Raw genomic sequence first — 12,148 nt, 5'->3', positions numbered from 1 at the left:
GGAATGGAAGAAATACCTCAGTACCTCAGTTTTCTCATCTATAAAGTAAGGACAGTCATAGAATCTATCTCATAGAGTTGTAAACATTAAATAAGTTACTACATGGAAAGCATTTAGAACAGTATCTGCCACAAAGTGAGTTCTATACAAGTGTGATTTCAGAACCTCTTCAGGTTTTAGGATAAAGCTCTAAATATGGTGCTGAAATCTACTAATAGCTTCTTTTCTTTCCTCCTATAATCACTTAAACAACAAGGAAGAATTGTAAGGAACAGCAAAGTTCTGCTCTCCAAGGAGGCAAATAGACAGCAGTGAATATATTTGGCATCTCTACTAGCTTCAAAGTTAGTGTTATTAAATAAAAATCAATCTTAATTTATCTTATACAGCTGTGCCATTTCATCTAACAGGAACTTCTTAGGGAAAACAATCGAAGACTCGGTGCAGGTAAAAGCCCTTGAACACTTTCAAGGAGTCACTGAAAGTCATTTGGGGACAGAATTTCAGGGACAGAAATGATTCTGGGTGATAAAATGCATTCTGGGCATCTCAGACGGTGTCTATAAAACACCAAAACCACCAAAAGAAAAAGTCAACCAATCCTGGTTGTTTTTAACATGATTCCCAAGCACTGGTTTGCCTATTTATTTTTTTTAACAAACTGATTTAATCAATTGCTTGTTTTGATGCTGTAGTGTAAGAGTTGGAATGTCTTCTCTAGAAACTGGGAAGCAAGGGTCTAGAACATTCTCTCTCCCTCTCAGAAAAGGGCTTTGGAAGACCCCACAGTGGGCTGGACACACATCAGTTTTCCCAAATTGGCCCACTGTTCAAATCAGGGATAAATAAAACTTGCTGATTTGAACATTACTTACACTCATCCTCAGTAACATACATATATCTGTACATTTCTAGCCATCAAGTATGGATTTAGTTTTGGGAGGACTACATCTACTGGACTCAATGATCTTGAAAGAAAAGGTCAATGCTAGAAAGTAAAGGCTCCCTGATGCAAAGAGACCTCCCTTGGGACCTCAGACCAAATCCAACCTAACTCTGGGGTTGTTTACCAAGAGGATTGGACAAATAAGTCATGCCCGGCCTTTTAAGGAAAACTGGTTCTAAGACAAGTGAACCAAGCTGTCCTCACATCAAGGTAGCCAGGCTCTAGACCACGTGACCTATCTGTTCACCAGGTTGGTGATCAAGGGGGATGGGTATATGGAGGGCAGTAAGTTCATTGGTTAACCTGTGCAGTGGCCTGGAGCAAAAAATCTGCACAGAAACAATGGTAATTAACTAAGCCAATCAGAGTCTCACTGGGACTCTGAACTGGTAAATGGTATCAGGCAGTTGGTTGGTTGGTTGGCTGGTTGGCTGGATAATTTTGGAGAAGATGCAAGAAAACACCCAAAGAGATGCTGAAACCTGGAGGCTAGCTGGAGTATGTTCCCGGCAGAGCACCAGAGTGAAGAGGGGAAACTCAGGCTGCAGAAGAGAGATGAGGTCGCCTGACTCTAGAGCTCCTTGCGCTTCTGGGCGACGCCAGCTCCAATTTCTGTGAGGCTCACTGCACAGATACTTCTGGGTTGCTGCCAGACTCCTACTGTCCTCTAGATTCTGTGTATCCATAAAGCCCAGTACTGAAGAAGACCCAGGTGAATCTGTTTCTTGCAGACAGAAGTGCTGACCTAACACAGCAGGTCTCCTTGGGACATCTATGGGTCCCTTTGGGCTGTAGAACAGCCAAGAAGATGCCGCAGAGGCCCAGAAGGTGCTATTCTTTGAGTCATAGCCATCTACTTTACAGGACAAGTTTCCTGTTATCTGCTGGGGCAGCGGGAGGTGGTACTGAGATGTCAAATTACTGAAAACATCTGCTCGAAGCTGTGTTCCTCCAACCTAACTGAGGTGGCTGGAGAGAGACCAGCCTTCCTATAGGCAGCTAGTTCAAGATCCCGCCTCGGTCCGTGGCAGGGCGACTTAAGGTCAAGGTGGAGTCTCTGGAGGGGGAATGGTGGGAATCAGTCCCCACTGTCACAGGAAACATCCTATGGAGTTAGAAGAGCATCTCTGATCATTAAGAGATGTGTGCCTCTTAATTTCTAAGTAATGGCTTATGCAGAGAAAGCTCAAATTTCTGTTTCCCATGACTTATTTAAGATACGATCCTCCCTGCTCCATTTTCTGAGTAACAATTGGTGATGAATGACTCTTGTTCTTGAGGCTCAGATACAAATAACAGGGGTTTTTGTTTGTTTGTTTTCTATGGGCTCCTGATCTGAAGCAATAGGAGAAAAGGCAGGCTATTCTTACCAAAGTATCTTACCCTAGAAAGAACCGAGTGGGCTACAGTCAAAAAGATCACACTTTGTTGTTGTTAATCACCTGAACAAACACTGTCACATCCTGGAGAGCAGGGACTGGTCTTACCATGGTATCTCTAGCACTAAGCTTGGTGACTGTCACGGAGGCACTCAGAACTGTTTGCTAAATGAGCAAATTAATGAAGTTTTACTGCCTTGTGGTCCAGTAGATTGCTCTGGAACCAATCATCCATACAGGTAATACAAGGAGTCTGCTGGGCTGGGCTCAGGGCATTTGCGATACATTGAAGGAACCAGCGATCAGGGTGACTCACATAGCCCCCTGGGACCACTGCTTTGCATTCACTCTGTTGCTCCCAGGCAGTATGGATTCGGTAACTAATGGGCTCTACTAACAAACTCCCTGGGGCCTGAGTTTCCTCGTCTGTTCAGTGTGAGGACAGAATTAGGTAGTAGCAGGACTCTTGCCAACCTCATCCTCTGTATGATGCTCTGAGTAAATTCTGACAACCCTGGAAAATAAATGTTTTAAAACAAAAACCTGTATAGACAGTTGAAAATTTTCTAACATTTTTCTTCTATAAAAATGCAGCATTCTCTGGAACTAATGTAACTTATATGGAGAGTACATCATGAGAAACACTGGGCTGGAGGAAGCACAAGCTGGAATTAAGATTGCTGGGAGAAATATCAATGACCTCAGATATGCAGATGACACCACCCTTATGGCAGAGGGTGAAGAACTACTATTAAGAGCCTCTTGATGAAAGTGAAAGAGGAGAGTGAAAAAGTTGGCTTAAAGCTCAACATTCAGAAAACTAAGATCATGGCATCTAGTCCCATCACTTATGGCAAATAGATGGGGAAACAGTGGAAACAGTGGCTGACTTTATTTTTCTGGGCTCCAAAATCACTGCAGATGGTGACTGCAGCCACGAAATTTAAAAAACGCTTACCCCTTGGAAGGACAGTTATAACCAACCTAGATAGCATATTCAAAAGCAGAGACATTACTTTGCCAACAAAGGTCTGTCTAGTCAAGGCTATGGTTTTTCCAGTGGTCATGTATGGATATGAGAGTTGCACGAAAGCTGAGAGCCAAAGAATAGATGCTTTTGAACTGTGGTGTTGGAGAAGACTCCTGAGAGTCCCTTGGACTGCAAGGAGATCTAACCAGTTCATTCTAAAGGAAATCAGTCCTGAGTGTTCATTGGAAGGACTGATGTTGAAGCTGAAACTCCAATACTTTGGCCACATGATGCTAAGAACTGACTCATTTGAAAAGACCCTGATGCTGGGAAAGATTGAAGGCAGGAGGAGAAGGGGATGAAAGAGGATGAGATGGTTGGATGGCATCACTGACTCGATGGACATGAGTTTGAGCAAACTCTGGGAGTTGGTGATGGACAGGGAGGCTTGGCGGGCTGTGGTCCATGGGGTCGCGAAGAGTTGGACACGACTGAGCAACTGAACTGAACTGAATGTAACAGGAGAAATCCATAACTTCAAGGCCTCTCTGATTACTACCCTCCCCCCCAGAAATAAGGAGGTCATCTATGGAGCTTTTTCCAAACTCTGCCATATTTCCCCAGGGGGAAAAAGAATCGTTTTAACAGTAGGTGGGCCAACAATATTAAATTAGAGGTTCATTTATACATACAGATGCTTATTTCCATCAGTAAAAGACTACTTCCTTCCCTCTACAAGCATTTAGGCATTAAACGCAGACATTAAATGCAGGAGCTGCAACTGTCAGCAAGTGAGGAACTGGTGAGCAACTGAGGTAAGTCCGTGGGAAAGCACTATTAGATGGCAATGCGGCGACAAGCGTAAGGTGTGAAGAAGGCACACAGAAGCATCCAACCAAGGCTCGGAGGGTCTGGGAGCCTCTGAGTAAGCGATGTTTAAGCAGTGACGTGGAGGGTGACGGTGAGGCAGGTGGGGGAAGCAGTGGGTAAAGTCAGAACTCTCAGTTCCTGCTAGAGTAGCCTCTGAAGACCATTGTGGCCTCTTCACTTCCCCTTTGGGCTTCATTGATTTCAAGGGCTGTCATTCTCAGTGGTGATTTTTTTCCCCCCAATCCTTAAGGACACCTGGGACTTCTTGAACTTCAAAAATTATTTTCACTGATGCTTAACCTAAATGGAAACTATCACAAATTATTGTTTAAAGGCACTTGTTTCTTGTTACCTGGGGGCTTGGGAATGAAATTAGAAACGTCACGTTCCACTCCTCTTCCAGTACACATACACCACAGTCTGGCATCTTCTTCCACAGCTGATTATTGGGTTCCTGTGGTCATGTATGGATGTGAGAGTTGGACTGTGAAGAAGGCTGAGCGCCTTCTTCAAGAATTGATGCTTTTGAACTGTGGTGTTGGAGAAGACTCTTGAGAGTCCCTTGGACTGCAAGGAGATCCAACCAGTCCATCCTAAAGGAAATCAGCCCTGGGTGTTCTTTGGAAGGAATGATGCTAAAGCTGAAACTCCAGTACTTTGGCCACCTCATGCGAAGAGTTGACTCATCGGAAAAGACTCTGATGCTGGGAGGGATTGGGGGCAGGAGAAGGGGACGACAGGGGATGAGATGGCTGGATGGCATCACTGACGATGGACGTGAGTCTGAGTGAACTCCAGGAGTTGGTGATGGACAGGGAGGCCTGGCATGCTGTGATTCATGGGGTCGCAAAGAGTCGGCCACTGAACTGAACTGAACTGAGCACCTAGCATGGTGCAGTGAATTACTGAAGTAATTACTGAAATTACATGACCCAACTTTGTATTACCTTGTCAGGGCTGTGTGAGAGAAATTTAAATTTATTTATTCTTTCTGGAAGAAGAAGAAAATTTATTTTTTCTGTTCACTCAAAGGGCAATTTTTTTTTTAAATGTTTTTAAACCTGGAGATTCTCGGGCCACCTGCAAGTAGTACCTTTCACCAAAATCTATTTCCACTGCACTAGCAGGAAATTTATTTTAATTGCCAATATAAGTATTTTGTGCTAGCTTTAACTTATTTTTTTCATCCATTTATCCAGCAAATATTTACAGAGCACCTTGACTTCACGACATTGTCCTGAGACTTGAGTACAAACATTCATCATTCCTAGAACTTACTTTGAATACAGGTAAGTGCTTTATAAATATTAAATTAAAAATGTAAGAATACACTAATCTCTATAAATTTATTCAAGTTTAGAATATTTAAAATAAAGGGCAATTCCTTAAGAGACAGTCACACTGAGTAAAGCCAGACAGAGAAATATACTGTGACATCCCTTATATGCAGAATCTAAAAAGAAATGATACAAATAAAAAAGAGTAAATCAAAACCAATTAAATAAAGAAAACAGAGGATGTGATATTCCAACAGTTTTTAAAAGATGCCACTAAATTCCTATTTTATCAAATTAACACAAAGAACAAATCAAGTTTGTGTAAAATTATAAATAGGTAAAAGTAAAATTATCCTTTAAATAAAATTCAATTAAGCAATCCTACTAGGATATTTTTATATTTACTACTGTCAATCATCTTGAGCCTTAGTTTCCTCATCTACAAAAAAAGAGTTCATTCATTTTGTTATTAACAAATATTTACTGAATGTCTACTATGTGCCAAGCATTGGCTTAGGCTTTGGAAAACATCGGTAAACAAAACAGATGCAATTCCTGTCTTTATGGAGTTTATATTCTAAAGAAGATAATACTGTCTCACGGAACTGTACAGAAGACTGGATGTTAATGTAATTAAAAGTGCTTCATGAGTTTCACAGTGCTATGTAAACCCAAGGTTCTTGACTGTGATGACTATCCTATTCCTCTATCTCCCATAACTCGACAGAGGTTGTAAAAAACAGTGATTTAAGTTGATAAAAGTGTTTCAACAATGCCACATTTGACCACTAGAGGTCCTCATCACACCCAACATTAATCCATTCTACTAAATTCATTCATTATAATTTGTGAAATAATTTATCAAAAGTAATTTAAGAAAGTTGGCCAAATTAGATAAAATGTATTATATGAAACCATAAAAGACTAGCCACAAGAGGTTAATTATAAGAGATAACACACTACATGCCAACACCATGCAATAAATACTGTGCCTGGCAGAATGCAGACAATTAAGAATTATTATATATTAATGTTTTATCATTGTAATCTCTTAAATCACTTCATCACCATATACACTCCTTATAAGATAAATCAACACCAACATTATTTTTTTTAATATTTATTCATTCATTTGGCTGCACTGGGTCTTAGTTGCATCATATATGTAATTTCTCACGTGAACCAAGTGATCAGAATATACTCAGAACACACAAAAAAGTAAATTGAGGACTTGGTATATATGTTAAATTTTAATACTTGAGAAAATATATTTAAGTTAAAATCTGATACAAACATTTCCAAGAAAATATACATAAATTTGGATTCAAACGGAGTCAGTATGCAAACCTGGATACAAGACTGTATCTTGACAACTGTTAATGATGGCTTTTTAAAAAGTTATAGATTTTTATATCAGCTATACATCACAGATGTTATGGCAATCTTTTTCTCAAAAAATTTCCCTTAGCCTTTAAGCACTGTAAATTTAGTGTGAAGAAGAAAGTTAGAGATCATCTAATTTATCAAAACATTTTGAAGATTTAAGTTTTAAGGCTCAAACAATGCAAAAATAGTCAGCATTTCATTTTCCCCTGAAGGTTAATTTGATATGTTATTCATAATAACAAATTAAAGCAATGGAAAAACATTCCATTCTTTCTTGGAAGTACACATTATTTCTTCTTCCAGGTACTTCAGTACTTTAAGCTTAATATTCACTTTATTAAACAAAAAGGAACTTTAAAAATCATGCACTATTATTAAGAAATGAAAATTTCTTCCCAACTTCAACAATGTACTTTTAAAACTGTGAAAACAGTTAGAAACACTAGGTCTTTTAAGAGCATATCAAAATATATTTGAAGGAATTATCTTTCAGCCATTGCTTACTTTAAAAAAAAATAGCTTTATTTTGGAAGAGTAAGCTATCTATAAGTAAAAATTCATCCAATGTGGATATAATTGGAGAAATTTTCTGACTATGAATATTGGATAAAATGAGTATTTCAAGAATGTTCTCACTGCATCAAAGTGTGAAATTAAAACAGAATTATAGGAATTAGAAATTCCTACTATCAGTGGCCTGATGAAAATAGGACTATTTATGAATCAACTTCCAATTGAAAAAAATAAAAACTATTTCTTGGAATTTGTACCACATGACAATTTTATTCCTGATGTTACTGATACAGAAGCACTGTTTGGTCTTACAAAGGAATAAACACCTTCCTGAAGGTAAAATTCTTCCTTTTTGAAGGATACAGTAAATATTTCTTATCACTAGAGATGTAAAGCTTCTAGTACTTCTTGATTCCTGACTTCACTTTCCAAAGATGTATATATTATCTCCCTCAATGCCCAGACCAACAGTGAAACTAAACCATTCTGGTGACCATCTCTTTTATGAGAAGCATCACTTATTTCAAAAACTAGCTTGCATATAACTTTTGTCTTTATTCCTCAGACAAAAGATCACTTAGTTTTATACTAAAGTTTCATGCTTTATAATCTATAAACATTAGTAGTCAGTTTAAGATGGCTATTCTATGATTGCATATTTGTGTGAACCATTGTTTTTCTTTAGAAACACATTTTAGTTTAAAACAGGGAAACATAAACCTCAATATGGAATAACTGATAATACTGTAAAGTTATTAAACACATCCCTAAAATTTCTGAAAGTACATTAACAATTTTTTAAATAGGCACAATTTCTTTAAAAACATATTATTTACAAATACATTAGATTGATGGAGTCTATGTAGTCATTACATTATCTGAGTAAGTTCTTTCGAGAATCTGCCTACAGAACAAAAAAAGGTACTTATTGACTGTCCATTTGGCATTGGAAAACTGAAGGCAGCATGACTTGATTGAAGAAAACGTAACTGGAAAACTAATTAAAATGGGTGTTACTATAAAGAAAAATAACAATCACATCATAGAATTTTTATGCAGCACCATTTTTTCTTCACGATCACCTTAATTTTGAGACTGTAAAAATATAATTTTGATGTTAACTTTATTTTAATGTAAAAACTGTCATCTGCATGCATAGAAAGTTGCATTAAAAAATATTTCTAATATGCTGAAACGACTAAGTTGTTTCTTTCACATTGCACAATGTCCATCAAAAATATAAGTTCTTATAAATAATACATGAACTTTTTTCCAAATTTCAATTTATATTTTTATATCTTGTTTTTTTACCAAAAATACTGGTAACAAAATATTATTGATGTTAACATAAGTCAGTTAAAAAATCAGTTCTTTCTGATTTGGAAAGCTTAAAGAATTTTTAAGTAGTAACAATTCTCCCACACCCAGTGTAACAGCAAGCAAATGTGTACCAGCCATCAGTACTAGGTATTGTTCCTTCCAACAATCCTGATCAGGAACCTAAATTAGGTGCCAAGACAAGTGCCAAACCGTTGCTTTTAAATTATAACGCAAGAACATAATAAGAGCACCTCTACTGCTATCACCAGGTAATAACTGCCATATTTTAACATATACTCAAAATATAGCAACTATGGTTACAGTTCTAGTAGTGTTATTTGACTATGTTTCCCTTAGTGGGGAGACTAACAAAAATGTCACGGATGGCAAATGATATAAATGTCTATAACTAATAAGAACCTCCTAGTGATTTTACCACTGTCTGCCTCAAAAAGGTACCTTCTGGTGAATTCAGGTATATGAGTTCTGATCAGACTTCTCCTGGGCCCAGCCTCTACCCCCTCTCATTGTACTTAATGTCTGAACCTATTTGGATAAACACAAACAGGAGAAACCTTTTAGGATGTGAAGTTAACACATTCACTCTCTTTCTCTTCTCTTGTTTTCTTAGAATGACACATATTTATTTTCTAGGTTTCTTACTTCCCGTCATAACGAAATAATGGTCGTCGTCTTCCTTCTTTTTAGCCGAAGGTTTTTTATCTGCACTAACCGTCTCCTTGCCAGATGAGGGTGGTTTCCTGGTTGAAGCTGGGGCTTTGCCACTTTTGGGAGGCCCAGTAGCTGAGCACTGGCTCTTGGTGGCAGTCTGTACTGACTTTGGTTCAGGTTGTGTTTTGGCAGAAGACTGGGGAAGACTCACGATGGACAGTGGGGTACGGCCCGGGGACCTGGAGGAGCTGGTTCCTGTCTTCTGGGATGCGCTTTTATTCTGAGGCTGCTTTTTGGCAACTGAAACCATATTCTTATCTTTCAATTTCTGTGCAGCTTTTACAGGGGCAACTGAGGATACAGAAAGTGGCTGGTTTAAATTCAGGGCCGACTTAGGTTTCTGGGCTTGTGGAGCTCTACCACGGGGCTGAGCCCGTGTTTCCAGACTCTTGATGACAGTTTTGGAACTGGTTGTTGTCACTTTTGCAGGGGACTGGAAGGAAGAAGGGTTAGGGCTCACACGCAGATGTGCCTTAGGTGGCTTTGGACACTTTGATGATGAATTTAAATGTGCAGCTGAGGGAGAGACCACGTGATCCCTGGAAGGTACATGATTGTGTTTCAAATGCTTTGGTTCAGTTTTTCCAGAACACTTATTTGGCAGAAGTGTAGACTCAGGCATATCTCTTGACTTCTGGGCCGGAACACGCTTGGTCTTAGGAGTACTGGGTGATGAGATACATTTTCTCAACGACTCAGATACACAAGGTGCTGCTGCTCTTGATAAAGCTGGTGAAAAAGTGCTTTTACCCACTGGATTTAAAGAAGCATGTGAAGATGACGCATTGTTAGAAGGAGCCTGTGGTTTCTTTGTTATGCCCTTTGAAGACGCGAGTTTGAGATGAGAAGACGCTGCTGGAGAATTTGCCAATTTAGAACGGACTGACCCTGGGGCCAGATTCCCTCCTTTCAGGGAAGACACTGACGGCAATGCAGCTGGCAGATGTACCTGCTTCTCTTTGCCCCTTGGAATACCAACCAGTGTGCCAGGTTTTGAGTTTTGTTTCTGAAACATGCTAACTGCTGACAAAGGATTCATTTCAGGAGGCTGAGGTGTTCTGGCGGGCGAATCAGGCACACTTTCATTGGAAACTCCTTTTTGAAATGCTAGAATTTTCTGTTCTAGCGTAGCAAACTGTAATATTCGACAGGGGTCATATTTAAGCAAAAATCCTTGAAGAGTATCCCAGCCTCCACCAACACGGACCATGACATGTTTTCCATGAAGCATCTTTTCCCCAAAAGAAAGCAAAAAATAAAGCTGTAAAACTGTAAGGTGCAGCCATAATTTATTAGCAGTCACAGTCTGTGGTGTCTGTGATTATGAAATGCAGTGTATTTGCCAACAGCTTCACTATAAATTGACAGTCTCTTTCTTGTATTATTAAAATTTAATTCATACTGAATCATGACACTAACAATAGTCTTCCAGTTTGTCAGAAGATATAAACACACAGCTTACATCCTAAAAATCCAAATTACTAAGTGCAAAACTACAAGGAGAACACTGCTCAGTAGAGAATTCACTACTGAAGGAAGAAAGGAGTAGAGATAGTAAAGGAGAGGGAAAAGAGAAAAAAAATGCCTCATAATAGAGAAAAAATACTGATAACTGCAGAAGAACAATAAAAATGACCAAATCTTATACTCTAGAATTTAATAAATTAGATTCATATGAATTATATCAATTTAATCTTTCTAAAACTTTGATATAATCTATTTCTAGTTCTTCTCTGCAGATGAGGAACTAATGGCTCTGAGAGATTAAGAAAACTGTCCCAAATCACCAACTTGGCCTGGCCTCACATTCACCAGGCTGCCAACCCCAAATGGTGCCTTCATGCAGAAATGGTACATCTTGGGTCTGCCAGCACAGCCTAAGCTGGACCTCGGGCCCCTATTCATTCAACAGGCAAATCAGCACAACTGTATGAGACTGCTCTGCAAATTTTAACTCCAAATCCCACGCTCTGTACACTGTCACTATATCATATTGCTTAAGAAAAAAAAGTTAATTAAAAGACAGAAAGTGCATGTACCTGTTTCTGGGTGAGCTGAGTGGGGTATGGGGATCTAATGATAATATATGAAATCAAAGAAAATGTGGGTAATGAAATTGGATTTTTTTACATACTTTTATATTACATTCCTAACTTGGGAATGAAACAGCTCTTGTATCAGAAGTGGACAGAATGCTGAACAGGTAAAATTTGAATTTCCTTATCAGCAACAGGGACAATTAATCAATAACAGATTGCAGAAGGGATAAAGGAAGAAAATGAGCATGTATATTAGCTATTAGTATCGATGCTGATACTGTGTCAGCAAAAAGAAAGGCTTCATACGTAAAACCCAAAGTCTTATGTTATTATCAACTACAATATTTCTATTTATTTTTCTTCTTACTGACATTTAATCTTATTAGATGTTCTAATTTTGCTTCTTTCTTCTTATGATAGAAAACTATTCCTTCTTAGGAAGTCTGAAAGTGAAATAAGTTACCTGAGGTATTCAAAGATATTTTTTGCCCCAATTATATCTAAAGTCTAAATAGTCTTAGCTATCCCTATGGTTAGTTGCTCAAAATAAGATCTGAACATGGGGAGGGGTGGGGATATAAATTGGGATATTGGAACTGACATATATATAGGCTACTATATATAAAAATATATTAATAAGAACCTACTACATAGCACAGGGAACTCTACTCAATGCTCTATAATGTCCTATATGGGAACAGAATCTACAGAAAGAG

The 12,148-nt window shown here is 38.5% G+C and overlaps 1 protein-coding gene across 1 annotated transcript in view; it reads right to left on the bottom strand.

Moving 5' to 3' along the window:
- Positions 6,550-12,148, bottom strand: part of GAS2L3 (growth arrest specific 2 like 3) — a 34,355-nt gene continuing 28,756 nt past the window's right edge. Inside the window, exon 9 of the mRNA XM_005680504.3 lies at positions 6,550-10,624. Within this exon, the coding sequence (XP_005680561.1) occupies positions 9,305-10,624 (1,320 nt within the window). The 3' untranslated portion in view covers positions 6,550-9,304. The remainder of the gene's footprint in view (positions 10,625-12,148) is intronic.

Source organism: Capra hircus, chromosome 5, assembly GCF_001704415.2.
Source record: "Capra hircus breed San Clemente chromosome 5, ASM170441v1, whole genome shotgun sequence".
NCBI lineage: Eukaryota > Metazoa > Chordata > Mammalia > Artiodactyla > Bovidae > Capra > Capra hircus.
Note: the sequence above shows the minus strand (reverse complement) of the source record. Positions and strands in the feature narration are given on the sequence as shown.